This window comes from Aquarana catesbeiana, linkage group LG04, assembly GCF_042186555.1.
Source record: "Aquarana catesbeiana isolate 2022-GZ linkage group LG04, ASM4218655v1, whole genome shotgun sequence".
Classification (NCBI taxonomy): domain Eukaryota; kingdom Metazoa; phylum Chordata; class Amphibia; order Anura; family Ranidae; genus Aquarana; species Aquarana catesbeiana.
This window is the reverse complement of record NC_133327.1, coordinates 442,858,687-442,879,389: the sequence shown is the minus strand read 5'-3', so window position 1 is coordinate 442,879,389 and position 20,703 is coordinate 442,858,687. Positions and strand designations below refer to the sequence as shown.

The window sequence follows — 20,703 nt, the reverse complement described above, 5'->3', positions numbered from 1 at the left end:
AGGATACATATTGGCATAAACTGATAAAGAAATTTGTTTCTTAAAAAGAAATTTGGGGATATTTATTATAGCAAAAAGTAAAAAATATTGTTTTATTTTCAAAATTGTCGCTCTTTTTTTGTTTATAGGGCAAAAAATAAAAAACGCAGAGGTTATCAAATACCACCAAAAGAAAGCTCTATTTGTGGGAAAAAAGGACGCAAATTTTGTTTGGGTACAGCATTACATGACCGCGCAATTGTCAGTTAAAGCAACGCAGTGCCAAATTGTAAAAAGTGCTCTGGTCAGGAAGGGGTAAAATCTTCTAGGGCTGAAGTGGTTAAGGCAAGCCGGGGTCAGGACTGGAGATAAGCAAGCTTAATCAAGGAAGTAAGGTCAAACATAGGTAATCAGATACAGATACAGGATCAGACTCAGGTAAAGCTGTAAATCAGACAGCACTGCACTAGTGCAGCTGCTGTTTTTATATAAGCCATTTGGCACCAGTATTAATGGCTAACATGCGTGCATATTTTTGCGCATGTGCAAATACACCTCTGCGCACGTGTATTTGCCTCTGCCTAGGAGCTTCGGCTGCACTATCGCTAGCATGTCCCTGACATGCAGTCTCTGACCATCTCTTGTATCATGTCTGCAGTCTGACCATCTCCTGTAGTATGTCTGCAGTCTCTGACCATCTCCTGTAGTATGTCTGCAGTCCCTGGCCATCTCCTGTAGTATGTCTGCAGTCTCTGACCATCTCCTGTAGTATGTCTGCAGTCCCTGGCCATCTCCTGTAGTATGTCTGCAGTCTCTGACTATCTCCTGTATCATGTCTGCAGTCTCTGACCATCTCCTGTATCATGTCTGCAGTCACTGACCATCTCCGTATCATGTCTGCAGTCTCTGACCCAGGGGCGGATCCGGGGGGGGCAACGGGACAATTGCCCCCTCTGAGAATGTGGGTCAGTAAATGTGCTGGCACTGGCAGGCGTCTCTGTGGGTAAGAGAGCCGGTGGGCGGCTCCGCGGCTGAAAGACAGCGGTGGGGAGAGACAGCGGGTCTCGGGCGGCTCCGGTGGGGACTGGGGAGAGACAGCTGTGCGGCTCGGTGACAGGCAGCGTGAGCGGCTGCTGGCCAATCAGGGAGCCGGCGGGCAGAGGAGCAGAGAGATAACATCATCTCTCACCGCCCAGCGCCCGCCCTGCATCCCTGCAGTTCCGCCCTCACTGTGTGTGCAGTGTGCAGGCAGCCGCGGCAGCAGAGAGATTACATCATCTCTCTGCTGCTTGACTGGGACACAACAAGAGATGATTATAGCAGGCAAGTAACAATCCGCAACGAGTGGCATGGGACGTGGCAAGTAACAATCCGCAATGTGTGGCATGGGACGTGGCAAGTAACAATCCGCAACGTGTGGCATGGGACGTGGCAAGTAACAATCCGCAACGTGTGGCATGGGACGTGGCAAGTAACAATCCGCAACGTGTGGCATGGGACGTGGCAAGTAACAATCCGCAACGTGTGGCATGGGACGTGGCAAGTGACAATCCGCAACGTGTGGCATGGGACGTGGCAAGTGACAATCCGCAACGTGTGGCATGGGACGTGGCAAGTGACAATCCGCAACGTGTGGCATGGGACGTGGCAAGTGACAATCCGCAACGTGTGGCATGGGACGTGGCAAGTGACAATCCGCAACGTGTGGCATGGGACGTGGCAAGTGACAATCCGCAACGTGTGGCATGGGACGTGGCAAGTGACAATCCGCAACGTGTGGCATGGGACGTGGCAAGTGACAATCCGCAACGTGTGGCATGGGACGTGGTAAGTGACAATCCGCAACGTGTGGCATGGGACGTGGCAAGTGACAATCCGCAACGTGTGGCATGGGACGTGGCAAGTGACAATCTGCAATGTGTGGCATGGGACGTGGCAAGTGACAATCTGCAACGTGTGGCATGGGACGTGGCAAGGGACAATCTGCATCTAGTGACAGGCGACATGGCAAGTGGCAATCCGCAACGTGTGGCAGGTGACAGTGGCAAGTGACACGCTCGGGGCTCCCACTGATTCTGCATTATGGTGAGTTGAACTATTTCTTTTTTTATAACAATGTAATAATAGTAATAATGCGCTTCAATCATCCTGACGCCATAACAACCATGGTGCCGTGATGATTGAAGCGCTAACACCAACCATTTCCCCATTAAATTTACCCCAAAAAAAGTATTTTCTGGCAGTGCCCCTCCCTAGACTAGGCTCTGGATCCGCCCCTGCTCTGACCATCTCTTGTATCATGTCTGCAGTCTCTGACCACCTCTTGTATCATGTCTTCAGTCTCTGACCATCTCTTGTATCATGTCTGCAGTCTCTGACCATCTCTTGTGTCATATCTGAAGTCTCTGACCATCTCTTGTGTCATATCTGCAGTCTCTGACCATCTCCTGTACTATGTCTGCAGTATGTCTGGGTGCTCTTTCTAACAGACTCTCTAACAGAGGCCCCCCTCCAGGTCCCATTAGAGTACTCTCTTCCTGTATTTTGTTTATTGTTAAGAGATCATGGGAGGAGGATCCCATGGTAACGAAGACTCTTTACAGGTGCATTTCTGTGTTTGAGTCGTTGCCATAGAAACCTATGTAAAGGGGAGGAGTTAGTAAGATGCCTATGTGGGGGCGCCAGAAATATCTCTGCACCCAGGTGCCCTGACCCTAAGATTGGCCCTGGAAAAGGGGGCTTTTTCAGCTGCGCACACTCTCCTGCCTGCATGCTTGAGCTAAGGGCATATGAATTCCAGGAAGTAAATGCTACATGAATCATCTGCCCTTACCCAAGATGGACATGGTTAGAAGTGCTAGGAGGGTGCTTTTCAAAATGATTTCTCAACAAAATAAAGCATTAAGGCATGGATGAATGGGTGATTTTGCTTTGAATGAGAAAATAGTGTTTTTCAGTTTGTGGTGAATCAGATATAATTAAATTGCTTCAAAGCTGAACTCTAGTCAAACAGCTAAATACACAGATAAAATATATAGTGTGTGTGTGTTTTTTGGGGGGGATTCATGTTTCTGTCAATCCAGTCCTGAAAATTATGCAGTTTGGCCAGACAGCACAGCCTCTGGTGCAATAACACAAGATTTGTACCCTCCCCCACCCAGTGAATGGACCATGAAAGGAGCAGTCTGATAAACTCATCTCTCTGATGCTCTGCTCTCTCCTTCTATCTGTATGCTACTTGCATGGCAGCAATATTGTAGCTTCATGTGATTCATTTCCTTCCTCCAGTTTAAGCTCTGCTGTACAGGGACTGCAAAAGATTGATATTGTGTCAAATTCATTTTGTATTTAAAATATACATTTAAGGATGTAATAACAAATACAGATCCCCATTCATTTGTTTTGTTTTTTTTTTTTTATCTACATGTAGTTCAGCCTTAATGTTTTATTATGTAGCTATTTTTTTAATTATTCCAGGCATTGGTAAAACAGGAGTGCTCAGAGAATCTGCTGTCCCTGTCATTGAAAATACATTATGTAACAGCCCAGAATACCTTAATAACAAGGTGACAAGCCGGGAGCTGTGTGCTGGCAACATCCATGAAGGAGATGGCAGTTGTCAGGTAAGATGATTTTAACCTTTGCTCAGTTAGATCCCCTATTATTGGTGTGATGTAATATCTACACAAATTGGCAACTTTAATTTACTTTCCTTATATCAGTGCTACTTTTACAGTATATAATAAAAACAATTAAAAATATTACTTACAAAATGAATTAAATACAAATAATCAGGTTTGTTGAAAATCATTTAGATATTCCAATCAAGAGGCCAAATTTGTCATATGTAGTTTATTGCTAGTTTAATCTGAGTGTTAAAGGGGGTGCCTAACAAATGTTTTCAGTGCCTGGGAAAAAACACCAAACATTAGGTAGGAAAAGACATACTCGTCCACTTTTATCTGGTATTTTGTTGCATTGTGCTAGTCTGAACACTGCTGGCACTGTTAGGCATTCACTTCAATGGTTTTGGGTTTGCTGGAAAAGGACTGCTTGATTACTGACCAAAACAACCCAAGTCCCATTTGCATTCAGCACCCAAGACCATTGGAGTGCTGCAGTGGCGGTCCATCCATTAGGGGCGCCCGGGCGCCGCCCCCTCTGTCACGCCAGAATGAATAGATTCATGCATTGCATGAATCTATTAATTTGGCCACTGTAGCCACCCCCTATTCAGGCGTCCGGCGCCTTTTCGAACGCCGGGGGCCCGAAATACAGTGGCGGGGTTGGGGTTTTTTAAGCACCCAGTTAGAGCCATAGGCTCTAATAGGCTTCAAAAAAGGTGAACTGCGAGCCCATATTCGCTTTTCTAACACTGAACCACCTCTCAGCCAATCAGCAGGCACGGGTCTTATACCCGTCACCTGATTAGCTGAAGGCACAGGCACTCCGATTGGACGCCTAGCAGGAAGGAAGACAAGACAAGAGACAAATGGAGGACAAAGGAGCCGCCAGCTGATCTGCTGCTCATCCCACAGCTCGCCACCGTCACCCACTGCCTGATCCCCCACCAAGATGGGGTAAGTGCCAGGCAGTCAGCCAGCAAGCGGACAGGATGGGGCACAGTGGCTGCTTTTGATGGGGCACAAGGGCTGCATTTAATGGGCACAGTGAGGCTGCAATTGATGGCACAATGGTTGCATTTGATGGGTTTTTTTCAGTATTTTTCAGAATTTTTCAGTTTGTTTGCACCCCCCAAAAATTGTGAGCACCAGCCGCCACTGATTGGAAAAACTGTACAATAGCTGCAAGCCTTACAACTCCTACTGTGATCATTTGCAACCTGAAGAATAATTCACAGATACTTCACAAGCTAACCACCAGTGGATGTGCACAAGTGGTTCTCATATTTCTAACTATCTTCTAACTAAATATTTGATTTATAACCAAGACAACTTCTTGTTTCCAAAGTTGATCATTTCATTACCCTGCTTTATGTAACAGAGGGTAGGAAATCAGCTTGTACCCCTCTAAACAGAGACATGGACAAGTTCCTGTTTTCTAAAGAACCCTGGTAAACTCCTGATGGACTAAACTCAAAAGGAATTGTGTTTCAAGATTTCACCCAAATGCCAAATTCTTGCACAGCTATGCAACACGCATTCTCTGCTTGCATCCAAACACAAGAAGTCAGTCCCTTGGCTTTGTTTTGATGTTTTATTAGGGATAACAACTTGGATGGAATGAAACATACCAAGAAGGGGGGCAACTTCCTTCCTCTGTACAAAAGATCCTGGAATGCTTTCCTTTCTGTACACACAAACACAAAACAGAGGATCAGTAGCAAAAGTCCATTACAGACTATGTATTCTTAGTCCCTCTTAGAAATAGCACAAAAGAGAGGCAAATTGCATGGAGGAGTACATCCTTTCCTATGTAGAGTTCCACTACTTGCAGGCACTACCAGCCCTCCTGGCTGCTCTGAATATCTCCAAGGGCAAAGATAAAAATGGTTAAGCACAACTCTGCCCTTTTTAGAAAGCTTGCTACATGTGACAGTCTCTCCCCTTGAAAATCCCTGGGTGTGCTGGTGTACTCACTCTGTCCTCCTTGCTCCCACTGCTCTCAGGCAAGCATCCTGTTCAAACCGCCCAGCCTGGAGATGCCCGCCCCAGACCCCTCCTAGGCCACCGACAGCCTCTTCAGCACTCTATCTTCCACTCGACTCCCCTGCTAGCATGACTCATCCATATTTAAGGGCTGGCCTAGCTACCCTGTCAGGACAGTATGCCTGAGGATTGGCCAGCTTCCCCTAAGTATGCATATCAACCCTCCTGGCCTCCACCCACTAACTTCTAGAAGTTTCCCCAAACTTCCAGATCCAGGGGGAGGCACCAGAGATCTGCCACTGTGAGTCATCCAGCCTGACCTGCAGTAAACCCTGACCCAGATTCAGACTTCCTTTAGCATGAGTCAATAAATTTGAATGCACTATCCCAGTAGCACACTAGAGGGTGCTACATTTAGTTGTAACTTCTCATACCTCCAAAGTCATAAAACGTTGGGAGGGGACTGGGGAGATTCCTATATGACAATTAAGAGAGAAATCACGTCTTCATAGAAACAAATTTTACACTTAAATGTATATTGAAAATTTAAAGTATTTTTTCCTTTCTTTCAGGGTGACAATGGAGGACCTTTGTCTTGCTTTGATGGGGAAAAGTATATTTTACAAGGCGTAGCCTCGTGGGATCTTGGCTGTGCTCAGCCTATGAAGCCAGGTGTATATGTACGTGTGTCTCGCTTTATCTCATGGATTGAACAGACAATGAAAGCAAATTAATGCATTAACAGTACTTACGTTTTATTCTAAATGAACAAAAGAGACTGATAAGTATGTCAATATAACAAAAATAAATATGCTTTTTATTAATTGGAATGATCTTATTAGTAATATCATTTATTACATGCACATAGTTTTGTTATAATTTCTGTTTCTTTTGTCTTATTATAATCTTTATTTCCTTATTAATACAACAGTTCATATACAAACTAGGAAGAATAACCAAAATACGTAGAAACACAAACTACAGACTTTAGGTTGATCAATAGTACATATATTACAGATTCATTGATAGGAAATGCCCAAAGGAGAGAAAAAAAAAGAAAGAAAGGATGAAAGAGAAAAAAAAACATTAAGAATGGGGCTAACATAATTGCTAATTTACCAACAATATGGAGCCAAAGAATCTATACCAAATAAGAAAATATACAGTTCATATACAAACTAGGAAGAATAACCAAAATACATAGAAACACAAACTACAGACTTTTGGTTGATCAATAGTACATATATTACAGATGTATTGATAAGAAATGCCCAAAGGAGAGAAAAAAAAAGAAAGAAAGGACGAAAGAGGAAAAAAACATTAAGAATGGGACTAACATAATTGCTAAATTACCAACACTATAGAGCCAAAGAATCTATACCAAATAAGCATACATGTAAGATTCACAGAGACAGAAAAGCATATCTGCCTTGTTTTAGCCTACCATAAAAACATAATCATTTTGTTCCCCATTACTATTTATAAAACATATCCAGGTTGCCCACTTAGCCTGGAACTTCTCAAATCTATTTTTGCAGATGTGCACCCATTTCTCAGCCTCCACAATATTGTTGATTTGTTTCATCCAGTGTTCTATAGAGAGTGTCTGTGGCATTTTCCAATAAACTGGTATTATCCCCTTAGCAGCTTCTTACAAATGATGAATGAAACTCTTCTTATAGGCCCCTATAGAACTTTACATATAAATGTACTCTGCGCTGTGGACTCTATTGTAAATGGTTGCATTAGCTGCCCTGTACCTGTGAATATCACTAAAAAAATTACTGATTTGTATTAAATGCTATAAAGTAAATGATTTGGGTGTGGCGCTATTCCTCAAGGAATACTTTTCAGTTACAGTACAATCAATAACTGTGTCAAAATGTTACATAGTTGCAAAACAATATAAAGTGCTAATGTGCAAACATAAATAAATAAAAATCATTATATATAATTTTCAATAAAGTGTTCCTGTGCTTCTTAAATGTGCAATGTTTTTTCAAAGTGCTATACAGAAGAATATCATAGATTGTCTAATGGTTTATAAATTACCCCGGTACCAAAGAAGTGCAGTAATAATTAATTTCAAGTGCTCCCCTCTACACATCGCACTCACCGGACATCCATGACCCCTTAATCTAATAAGCGGGTCTTTACACGTTTGTTTTTATTCCTCCAGGCTCTCTCTATCCCCTCTTTGGTAATACACAGGTGTCGATCCTCCTTCTCTTAGCTATAGGGATTCCTGTGCAGAAGCATATGAACCTATAGAACTTTGAATGTTATGAAAGACACTGCATAGGATCATGGGGAATTAGGGCAGTAGTAATTTCAGATATCAATTTCCTAATCTCAGCCCCATATGGCCTGATCATGGTACAATCCCACCAAATATAAGCCTGGGAACCTTGTAGGCCACATTTATCCGAGACTGAGGGATACGCTGCAGCTAACATCTTCAGAACCTTATACCCCCTTGATAAGGGTTTGTAATTGGTCTCTTGTATTCTAGTACAGTTAGAGGAGAATTGTACCAACCTCCAGTATCTTACGTTTCTGTAAATCTGTGAAGGAGCGCTCCAACTCTTCCAGTCTCCCATTCCCTAAAACACCTGAGACCTGTTGATTTAGAAGTTTATAAGCAAGAGATAACGATCCCCTATCAATAGGCTGCTTAAGCTACAAGGATTCAAAGCCAGTGAGATAATTCACCGCTCTGATACTGCTTAGCTGGGTGGTACAAAAACTATGCAATTGCTGGTATCTCCAGGCACCAAATGGAAACCTACCGTATTCTTCTCTAAGTTCCCCCAATGTGTCACGTACCTGATGTTTTTGAGCCTGATTTGCAGAGGAAGGCCTCCCTTATGGCTCCCTCGCGGCCCCCTGGTAAGGTAACAGAAGGCACAGGAGTAAGGAGCGGCACGGATGCCTGGCAGGATCTGCAGACTGGATCAGCTCAGCAGACTGGATCAGCTCAGCAGACTGGATCAGCTCAGCAGACTGGATCAGCTTAGCAGACTGGATCAGTTTAGCAGACTGGAACAGCTTAGCACAAAATATTTTACAGCGCACACATACAAGAATGACATTTCCTGCAAGGCTAGTTAAAAACACCTGAACATATTCAAAAAATACGGGGGTTTGGTCACACTATATGGTCATATAGTGCTAAGCCCACTTACTGCGACAAAGTACCCGGAATTAGTGGGTCCTACTCTAGTAATAGAATGGAAGATCCTTTGTCTCAACCATGGGAGCTAAACTCCTCTATGTGGGAGAACTGAAGGGGATACATCCTAAACACTGGTGGCCACTAAATAAGAGGTAATGAGGAGGGGGAGGGGTTCTCCAGCCCAAAAAAACCTGGTAAGGGTCTATTCCAATATACAAGTACATATTTGGGGGGCACACCCTACAATGCCTTTAAATTCAAGATGGTGCTGCTATAAGACCTAAAAATAGTACAAAATATTTTACAGCGCACACATACAAGAATTACATTTCCTGCAAGGCTTGTTAAAAACACCTGAACATATTCAAAAAATACGGGGGTTTGGTCACACTATATGGTCATATAGTGCTAAGCCCACTTACTGCGACAAAGTACCCCGAATTAGTGGGTCCTACTCTAGTAATAGAATGGAAGATCTTTTGTCTCAACCATGGAAGCTAAACTCCTCTATGTGGGAGAACTGAAGGGGATACATCCTAAACACTGGTGGCCACTAAATAAGAGGTAATGAGGAGGGGGAGGGGTGCTCCAGCCCAAAAAAACCTGGTCAGGGTCTATTCCAATATACAAGTACATATTTGGGGGGCACACCCTACAATGCGTTAAAATTCAAGATGGTGCTGCTATAAGACCTACAAATAGTACAAAATATTTTACAGCGCACACATACAAGAATGACATTTCCTGCAAGGATAGTTAAAAACGCCTGAACATATTCAAAAAATACGGGGGTTTGGTCACCATCTTGAATTTAAACGCATTGTAGGGTGTGCCCCCCAAATATGTACTTGTATATTGGAATAGACCCTGACCAGGTTTTTTTGGGCTGGAGCACCCCTCCCCCTCCTCATTACCTCTTATTTAGTGGCCACCAGTGTTTAGGATGTATCCCCTTCAGTTCTCCCACATAGAGGAGTTTAGCTCCCATGGTTGAGACAAAGGATCTTCCATTCTATTACTAGAGTAGGACCCACTAATTCGGGGTACTTTGTCGCAGTAAGTGGATTTAGCACTATATGACCATATAGTGTGACCAAACCTCCGTATTTTTTGAATATGTTCAGGTGTTTTTAACTAGCCTTGCAGGAAATGTCATTCTTGTATGTGTGCGCTGTAAAATATTTTGTACTATTTGTAGGTCTTCTAGCAGCACTATCTTGAATTTAAACGCATTGTAGGGTGTGCCCCCCAAATATGTACTTGTATATTGGAACAGCTCAGCAGACTGGATCAGCTCAGCAGACTGGATCAGCTAGCAGACTGGAACAGTTTAGCAGACTGGAACAGCTCAGCAGACTGGAACAGCTCAGCAGACTGGAACAGCTCAGCAGACTGGAACAGCTCAGAAGACTGAATCAGCTCAGCAGACTGGAACAGCTCAGCAGACTGTATCAGATCAGGAATAGTCAGGCAGGCCGGGTCAGATATCAGGCGGGCAGCAAAGGTACAGAGAGGCAGGCAGGAGAATAGTCACAAACAGGCCGAGGTCGGATGCAGGCAGGTAACTGGATGATCAAAGGTAAGCCGGGTCTTTCACAAGTAAACAGTCTCAGATCAGGTTTTTAGGCACACAACGCTGTACAGTAGACAGTGGGGATTGTGTGTGACAGGCAGGTTTAAATAGCCCATCTGGCGCCAACAGAGGTGTGCGCAACGATCAGCTCAGCAGACTGGAACAGCTTAGCAGACTGGATTAGATCAGGAATAGTCAGGCAGGCCGGGTCAGATATCAGGCGGGCAGCAAAGGTACAGAGAGGCAGGCAGGAGAATAGTCACAAACAGGCCGAGGTCGGATGCAGGCAGATAACTGGATGGAAAAAGGTAAGCCGGGTCTTTCACATTTAAACAGTCTCAGATCAGGTTTTTAGGCACACAACGCTGTAGAGTAGACAGTGGGGATTGTGTGTGACAGGCAGGTTTAAATAGCCCGTCTGGCACCAACAGAGGTGTGCGCAACGGCACCAGCGATCGTGAACCAAGAGAACTGGAGCGCCTGATACTGGGAGGATCTTCATGACATTGCCCCCTCAAAGGGCCGGCCTCCAGATGTCGATCTGGGCAACTTCTCGGGGTGGGCCCTTTTGAAGGATTGTACCAGACTCTTGGCATGGATGTTGTCCTCGGGTTCCCAAGAATTTTCTTCGGGTCCATACCCCTTCCATTTAATCAGGAACTGGTTCTGGTTCCTTCTCCTTCTGCGGTACAGGATAGCTTCCATTTCAAATTCCTCCTCACCATCTACCATGACAGGGTCAGGAGGAATGGCACTTCGATTTGGAAAAGGATTGGGAACAGAAGGTTTCAACAGGGACACATGGAATACTGGATGGATCTTTAATGAGTCTGGGAGTTCCAGTTCGTAAGCTACTTCATTGATTTTCCTTCTAACCGGGAATGGTCCTAAGAACTTGGGGCCCAGTTTCTTTGAAGGACATACCATCTTTAAGTTCACTGTGGATAGCCACACCGGGTCACCGGGTACCAGTACCAATTCACCTTGTCTCTTCCTGTCAAAGGTTATTTTGTTGTGCTCCTGAGTTCTATTCATGGTTTCCTGCAAAAGTTGGTTATTGGACGAAAAGAAGTTTATTTTCTCCTGAACTGCTGGCAGCGTACATTCGGGAAAGTTGTTGGGCAGAAACGAAGGGTGGAAGCCATAGTTGGCGAAAAATGGGGTCTGCTTGAAGGCGGAGTGAACAGAATTATTATAGGCAAATTCGGCCAATGGGAGCAGGGAAATCCAGTCATCCTGTGAAAAAGAGGAAAAACAGAGTAGATACTGCTTAAGAGTTTGGTTAGTCCTTTCGGTTTGCCCATTGGACTGGGGGTGATAGGCAGAAGAGAAAGACAATTCAATATCCAGAGCCTTGCAGAGGGATTTCCAGAATCGGGAGGTGAACTGTACCCCCCCGATCTAAGATGATGTTGGCTGGTACCCCGTGAAGTCTGATGATTTCCTTAATAAATACCTGTGCTGTTTCAGGGGCTGAGGGAGTGCCTTTCATGGGAACAAAGTGTGCCATCTTTGACAGGCGATCAGCTACCACAAAGATAGTGGTATGATCCTCTGCCGGGGGGTAGCTCAACAATAAAGTCTAAGGATAACATCCTCCATGGCCTGTCTGGAACAGGCAAAGGTTTTAGTAGCCCCCAAGCCTTGGTTCTATGACTCTTGTTCCTGATGCATGTAGTGCAGGTATCTACAAGTTTTTTACAATCCTCCTGTAACTGAGGCCACCAAAAGGTACGTTGTACCAAGTTGGTGGTTTTGGTTATCCTAAAGTGCCTGGCTAGTGCATGGTCGTGACAAAGTTCTAAAACAGACACCTGTAGGCCTTCGGGAATGTAGATCTTGTTCTCGTGCCAAAGCAACCCATCTCTGACCTGCAGTTCTGGTTCAGAAGGAGGCATCTGCCCTGCGGAAGCTTGTTTGAGTCTGGAAAGTAGGTCTTCTGAAGCAGAAGGAAATTTCCAGGAGCGAGGATGGTATCCGGAGGGGGAATTTCTTTGGATTGGTGGAACATCCAGGACAGAGCATCAGGCTTTGTGTTTTTAGAGCCTGGGCGATATGTAACATGGAAGGAAAACCTGGAGAAAAAGAGTGCCCACCTGGCTTGTCATGGCTTCAGTCTCTTTGCGGATCTCAGATATTCCATGTTTTTGTGGTCGGTAAATATCAGAATGGGATGGGCAGCTCCTTCCAGCAGATAACGCCATTCTTCCAGCACAGATTTTATCGCTAATAATTCCCGATCACCCACGTCGTAGTTCTTCTCTGCTGTTGATGGTTTACGTGAGAAGAAGGCTACTGGGTGAAGCAGGGCCATGGTTCCTTGCCTTTGGGATAATATTGCCCCTATGGCAATTTCGGATGCGTCCACTTCCAGAACAAACGGCAGGGAGGAATCTGGATGTTTCAAAACGGAGGCAGAGGTAAAGAGCCCTTTGAGGATCTTGAATGCTTGTTGGGCCTTAGGGGACCAATGGAAGCGGCTTCCCTGTTTGGTTAATTGAGTGATTGGTGCAACGATGGCCGAGAACCCTCTGATGAATTTGCAATAAAAGTTTACAAATCCAATGAAACGTTGGATTCCCTTCTTGTCTGCTGGGACTGGCCAGTCCAGGATTGCGGCAATCTTCTGGGGATCCACTTTGATGCCCTTACTGGAAATAATTAGACCCAAAAATGGTATACTTTTCTGCTCAAATTGACACTTATCAGCTTTCGCATACAAGCCGTGTTGTCGAAGCCAGGCCAACACAGTGCTGACATGCCTGCGGTGGGATTCAAGGGAAGAAGAAAAAATTAGAATATCGTCTAAATAGACGATAACAAATAAGTCCAAAAAATCTCAGGGAACATTGTTAATAAAGTATTGAAAAGTGGCAGGGGCATTGCAGAACCCGAAGGGCATCACCAAGTACTCGAAGTGCCCAAATCGGGTACGGAAGGCAGTCTTCCGCTCGTCCCTGTCCTTGATACAGACCAGATTATAGGCTTCACGGAGATCGAGTTTGGTGAAAATAATAGCGGCCCCCAGTCTCTGAAATAACTCTGGTACTAAGGGAAGAGGATATCGGTTCTTTACTGTAATTTTATGCAATTCACAGTAATTCACGCAAGTTCATCCTTCAGGGGATCAGAGAGTCCCATGCGGAACTGATGGCGGCGAGCGGCATCGTTCCAGTTTGTATCTGCACTCCACCGCCTAAATTCAGCCACGTAATCCTCTACTGCCCTTCGTCCCTGCTGAAGGGTACGCAATGCGGCTTCTGCAGTTGCTGAAAGCTGGGGTCCTCGTACACCTGGGCCATTGCATCGAAGAAGGTGGTGAGGTTGGTCAAAACTGCATCCTTCTGTTCTAAGAGGCGGTGGGCCCAAGTTTGGGGGTCTCCAGTAAGCAAGGACACCACGAATCCCACTTTGGTGACCTCCAGAGAGATGGTCCATGGTTGAAGGGCGAAGTACAGCTCGCAGGAATTGCGGAACGCCCTGAAGCTACTACGATCCCCGGAGAATCTCTCAGGTGTAGTGACTCTAGGTTCTGGAGGGAGCATTACAACCATTGGTGTTGGTCCTGTCGCGGCTGAAGAGGTTGACACGTGAGGGGTTCCCAGGGTACCGGTGGGGTTAGATAGAACAAACACCCATTCTTCCACCCGGGTGTAGCTTTGCTGAAGGTTTTTAACTGCCTCAGTCAATCCTGCCAGGTGTTGACACAGTTCTTCCATAGGGGAGGCTCCCTGCTCGGGCTCAGACATGGCTGTCTGCTACTGTCACGTACCTGATGGTTTTGAGCCCAATTTGCAGAGGAAGGCCTCCCTTACGGCTCCCACTCGTGGTCCCCTGGTAAGGTAACAGAAGGCACAGGAGTAAGGAGTGGCATGGGTGCCTGGCAGGATCAGCAGACTGGATTAGCTTAGCAGACTGGAACAGCTCAGCAGACTGGAACATCTTAGCAGACTGGAACAGCTCAGCAGATTGGAACAGCTTAGCAGACTGGATCAGCTCAGCAGACTGGAACAGCTCAGCAGACTGGAACAGCTTAGCAGACTGGATCAGATCAGGAATAATCAGGCAGACCGGGTCAGATATCAAGCGGGCAGCAAAGGTACAGAGAGGCAGGCAGGAGAATAGTCACAAACAGGCTGAGGTCGGATACAGGCAGATAACTGGATGGTCACAGGTAAGCCAGGTCTTTCACAGGTAAACAGTCTCAGATCAGGTTTTTAGACACACAACGCTGTAGAGCAGACAGCGGGGATCGTGTGTGACAGCCAGGTTTAAATAGCCCGTCTAGTGCCAACAGAGGTGCGCGCGCGTGCGCGCAATGGCACCTATGATCGTGAACCAAGGGAACTGGAGCACCTGATACTGGCAGGATCTTCATGACACAATGGGTGCAGTCTCCCATCTCGAAAAAAAACATAAGGCAATGGTGTCTCCATCCGTCACCTAAGTTAGGCCTTGGATGAGGACTCATTTCAGGGGAACCCTCAAAAACCGCCTATCAGGAGTAAAGGGGATATTTATTTACAGAGTTCTGAAGTTTCAGGGTGAATAGTAAGAGGAGGTAAAATCCAAAAGGACCCCTATGTGGATACTGAACCCAAGTGACATAAGCCAAGTTACGACCCACCAAAGTTCCCTCCAGTGACACCAAAACATTTTGAGTAGCATGATGTCTCTAATTGAGGATTCTAGTTAAGGCTATTGCTCTATAATAGTTTCTCAAATTTGGGAGACCTAGCCTACCTTCAGATTTTGCACCGTAAGATCATGATAAACGAATCTAGGCTTTGCCTTTCGCCAAATGATGTTTGTGCAAATTAGCCAAATGTTAAAAAAAAATAATATATATATATATATATATATATATATATATATATATATATATATCTTTGTGAGCTGAATGGGTACCATCTGCAAGACAAATAAAACCTTTGGCAATACACTCATTTGTACGATATTAATTCAACCCAAGCAGGTAAACTTGGTTTTGTCCCAGCATTCTAATGCCGCGTACACACGACCGGACTTTTTCGGCATCAAAGGTCTGACGGAACAAATCCGTCGGACAATTCGATCGTGTATGGGCTTCATTGGACCTTTTCTGTCTAAAAATCTGACCCACCTTAGAAATAGAACAAGTTTCAAATTTTTCCGACGGACTTGATTCGATCGAAAAATCCATTCGTCTGTATGCTAGTCTGATGGACCAAAAACGACGCAAAGGGCAGCTATTGGCTACTGGCTATGAACTTACTTATTCTAGTCCGGTCGTACGTCATCACGTTCGAAAGGATCAGACTTTGGTGTGATCGTGTGTAGGCAAGTCCGTTTCGTCGGAAGTCCGTCGAAAAGTCCTTCGGAGTTCAGTCCGACGAAAAGTCCGCTCATGTGTACGCGGCATAAGATGCTCCTTATTAGTTGAAGCAGTGGGGAATAATTTTTCTCATATATCCTAGACTGATTATATATACATACCCAGATATTTAAGGGGTAGTTTATTTGATGAAAAAGAAAATGATTGTTTAAAGAATAACTCAACTTTTGTTGAGAAAACAAGCATTCCCCTCTGGGTGATCTATGTACATTGCAAGGATTTTACCAAACTTGTTGCAGATTCCTAGCTTTTTTTATTCTGAATAAATGTCTGTTTGTCAGTATCTATGTGCAAAGTGAATTTATTGGGAGTGTTTTTATAATTATCAATCAGCTGTTGCACTTGCAGGGCTCCAATGAGGAAAATTGCAGGGTCTGCATCCATGTAGATGTGATTTCCCTTTAGGCGCATCTCCCCAAAAATGCCATTTTTGTTGCAGGGGATGCCAAAAATCTGACTTGTATCTTAGTGCAGACTTCTGGAAAAATCAGTAAGCCAATCACACAAGCAAGAAATTACATATCTGGGGGGTGTTCTGTATACCATCTGTGTATATCGCATTGCATTTTACAGAAAATTGTAGTGCTGCAGATTAAAAAATTACAATCTGATTTGTGTCGCAATTGTATATGCTATATTGTTTTGGGGGTTTCTTTGCTATTTTTTCCCCACAAAAGTAGAGTTAGTCTATGGTAGATATAACTGCAACATTTCAGATTTACTAAAATGTATTTTGAAGACTAGAATATTGTCTGAATATATATAGATAATTTATGCTCTATGGGACCCACAGTAAACCCATGGATATTCACATTCCCTCTGACCTAGAGCAGCAGTGACTCTATAACCAAGGCAAACAGCAGGGGTGACAAGGGCATCCCTGCCTAGTGCTGTTCTTTTTCGTGAAGGGAGAAAAAAGGGCACCATTACCTTGACCCTAGCTGAGGGCATCTCATGTAGAGCCATAATCCATTCTAACATTTTTGGTCCCAAGCCCACAGCAATCTGTGTCTCCTCTAAGAATACCCAGTCTACCCTGTCAAATGCCTTCTTGGCATCTGTTGACAGGAGTAGATTGGGTAGACATACTGGTTGAGAAAGAACCCAGTGGGCTAAATGAAGAGTCCTTATTGAATTGTCCCTGGCTTCCTTAGCCACAAAAAAAATTACCTTTTGGAAGGTTCTTAGAAACGTCCTCCAGTTCATCCTGGGTGATCGATTTCTTTAAATGGGCAATCGATTCTGGGGATAATTTGGGGTATTTTATCTCTGCCAGGTAGTTCTCAATCCTAAGCCTATGCTCCAAAGAAACATGTTTCAATTTATCAGTGAATAAACAGTAAAGATCACAACAAAAATGAAATTGCTTAGCAATCCCAGATGAATGGAAAACAAATTGATAATCGAAAGAGGCCAGTTTATGTACATGGCATGTCTCCCTCCTCTTTCTCAAGTCTCTTGACAGTATCTAATTTTTTTCCTGTATCTGTCAATGAAAAAGACACAACAATTTCTCATAGCTCATTAAGACGGCTCTCATAGTCAAAAGGTTGGAAACGTTTATGTCTATTCTCTAATTGTTATATCTCTCAAATCATTTGCTGTACCTCCTGACATCTTTGCTTTTTAAGCCGAGCACCTTGAGAGATCAAGACCCCTCTAATAACTTGTATTGTTGATTTCAAAATATGATGTAGTAGCTTCAGAAACCGCTGCCAAGGCTATAGGGTCATCCAAAATATTGGAGGAAAGTAATATGTCAAAATAGCAGCTGACAATTACACAACAGAACATTTGTGTAAAGACAATAGAAAATAAAGATTGCCGCACTAATAAAAATGTGATAACCAAATTGATTGTTTTATCCAATAATATTTTATTCATGTTTTGCTGGACTTGTGGAGTTTCAATAAACCATAACGGTTTTATACTATGTGGCAATCTTTTCCTCTTTTTGCACCTTACCTGTGAGCGAGAGAGAATAGGAGTAACAAGTGGAGCTGATATCAACATCACCCTGTCTATATCCAGAGGACGGATCTTTCGTGTTGTACAAACCCATGCTATACTAGGCTCCTATAATGTGGAGTCTGGCTATCCTGTAAGGGCACAACCTTTTTCTTATCACGGTGAAAGGTGCGCTTTGGGTGTCTAGACAGTTATCATCCTTGAGATACGACTGCTAAGGATATTGTACACATCACTTGTTTTGGACTTTTTTATGGACTGATCACTGTTATATATTCATTCAAAATATTGTCATTTATATGCCAGGTCCATTCCCTCTCCGCACTACCTAACAGTTGGATCATGATTGACACCAGACCATTACCTTATAAAGTAATCTGTTCAATAGACACTCCTACTAAAATATCTAAAATAGAACCAGTCTAACCAAAGCAGGTCAATTCTAGAGTATGTCCTGTGGACTTTAGAATAGTAGCTGTAATCTCTTTGGGACGCATTAAGTGGCCACCAGCAACCTACTACGGCCGGATAATACACAGAGCGAATTTCTTTCCTGCAACAACTGGAACTGGAAGTGACATCAGAGTGGGTGGTGCATGTTTGAGCATACCCAGTTGCTACTTCTTCAAACCAATATCAGAAGTTTGAATCTGGTGCAGCTGTACATGGTAGCCAATCAACTTCTTAGTGCACCAGTTTTAGTAAATCTCCCCCACTACAACCAATGTTGCAAATGGCTTTTGATGCTTAAAATTACAGGTTTTGACACGCGTTATTAACTTATTACTGCAATGCCCTATTATCAGTTGCCATTTTTCCAGTGTTCTAATGGTTGAATTTCTTACATCATGCCTAAAGTTTAAGTACAGGTTCTTGAATGTAAAGATACATTCCCAAAACGTTTTTAGGACGCATCTCTTAAAGTGATTGTAAAGGTTCATTTTTTTTTTTAAATGACAAACATGTTATACTTACCCGCTCTGTGCAAGGGTTTTGCACAGAGCGGCCCCGAACCTCCTTTTCTGGGGTCCCCTGGTGGCACTCCTGGCCCCTCCTTCTTCATTGACCTCAAGTACACCCATAAAGGGAACTTCCTCTCATCAAACAGATGACAATCCTGACCATGACTGTCTTGCATTGCCTAAATGAAAACCTTGACAGGTCAAACATAATCCTTATGGGTATTGAGAGCAACATTAACTTAATGACAAAAATAGGAAAAATAAACATAAAATTTAAATTAAGTTAAAAATAAAAATTCAAAATAAAAGTGAAAATAAAAATAAAAATTGCCATAAATGAAAAAAATATATAATGAAAAAAATACATAAAAAAAATAAAAATGAAAATAAAGATAAAAATAAAAATAAATAAAAACTACAAATAAATAGTGAAAAAAGAAATATATAAAAAGTAAAATTAAAAATAAACATAAAAAATATATAGAAATGAAAATAAACCAATGAACAAATACTAAATCACATAATCAAATCACCAGTTGGATAAAAAACAATTGAGGTGCAACTCTATGTTCAACCACTTAGGATTCATTGTATTAAGCAAATAAATCCATTTTGTTTTGTTTTGTGAAATACCTTTAGTAAGATTACCCCCCCCCCCCTCCAATGGGGGAGCACCCTGTCTATATCACAAATCTTCAAAGATGTGGGGTCTCAATTTTGAACCAATCTATAATGCCTGAATAGGCTATGCTTAACAAACCTATTTTTTTATATTGTTGACATGTTCGCGTAGCCTTACCCCAAGCTTCCTAGTAGTTCTCCCCACATATTGGAGCATGCATAGGCATTCCAATAGGTAGGTCACATGTGTACTATCACACGAGATGAACTTCTCTATCTCGAACCATGTACTTCTGGACTTAGACTCGAAATGTGTAATTTTCTTTGGTTTGTGTTTAATGGCCCTACATGCCACACATCTCCCACATGTGAAAAAACCCACCTGGTCCAGAAAAGTCCACACCCTTCGAGGAGGGTCGACAACATTCCTGGCAAGTTTGTTCCTCAAAGTAGGAGGCTTGGTGTAAATATATTGGGGTTTGCTCTGTAAAATTGTATTTAATACTTGATCCTTCAGGATTAATGGCCAATGTTTAGATATTATTCTCTCAACCTGCTTATATTGTCTTGTAAACCCAGTCATAAAAGCTAACCCATAATTCATACTTCTATGTTCCTTATCTTGTAACATTACATTTCTATCCAATCGTAGGACTTCCTGTTGTGTCATAACTAATTCTTTGGGCGCATACCCTTTCTCTTGGAATCTACTTATAATTACTTGTGTTTGGCTATAATAATCCGCAATGTTGTCACAATTCCTGCATATTCTCATCATCTGGCTTTCAGGTGCCCCATTTAGCCATCGGGGGCAATGGCAACTTCCTTTCGGAATATACCCATTACGGTCCACCTCCTTAAAGAAAGTGAGTGTGTTTAATTTGCCATTATTCTTGAAAATGACCAGATCTAGGTAGTTGACAGCCAATTTATCGTACGTTTCTGTAAATTAAATTCCATAGGAGTTATTATTATTATCATGTGGGAATTCCAGAAAAGTTTATTGCGTTCCCGCCCACACAATGAGGATATCGCCGATATACCTCTTGTATAACTTCAATCCTGGTCTCAATTCTCCATGTATGGCCTCATGTTCCCATTTGCTCAGAAATATATTTGCCACTGAGGGTTAATACTTGTCCCCCATGGCTACTCCCTTCCTCTGCCTATAGTGGCTACCATTATACCAAAAGAAATTATCTCTCATGGCCAGGTCCAGTGCTTTAATCAAAAACTGTTTTTCTTTCCTTTTTAAATTGGTCTTTTGTTAGGCCCACTTTACTGCGTCCAAGGCGAAACTTTGTTTGATGTTGGTGTAGAGCAAATTAACATCAATACTCGCCAGGATGCAGTCGTCTGATACTTCCATATCTTTAACCACGTTCCGTCCGTGGTATAGCGAAATGACGGTGGCAATATGTTTGCGTTATCCTAATCAGGAT

At 43.3% G+C, this 20,703-nt stretch overlaps 1 protein-coding gene across 5 annotated transcripts in view; it reads left to right on the top strand.

Annotated features, from left to right (window-relative positions):
• LOC141140367 (plasminogen-like) overlaps positions 1–7,421 on the top strand; it is a 335,624-nt gene extending 328,203 nt beyond the window's left edge. For 3 of the 5 annotated variants that reach the window (XR_012243931.1, XR_012243929.1, XR_012243932.1), the window contains one exon: positions 3,457–3,501. Coding sequence is in view for 1 of the 5 variants with exons in the window: in XM_073627455.1 (XP_073483556.1) it covers positions 3,457–3,602; positions 6,161–6,322 (308 nt within the window). In the remaining 4 variants the exon portion in view is untranslated. Of the gene's footprint in view, positions 1–3,435; positions 3,603–6,160 lie in introns of those variants that run through there. The other 2 variants (XM_073627455.1, XR_012243930.1) reach the window with 2 other exon arrangements.
• The last annotated feature ends 13,282 nt before the right edge of the window (positions 7,422–20,703 follow it).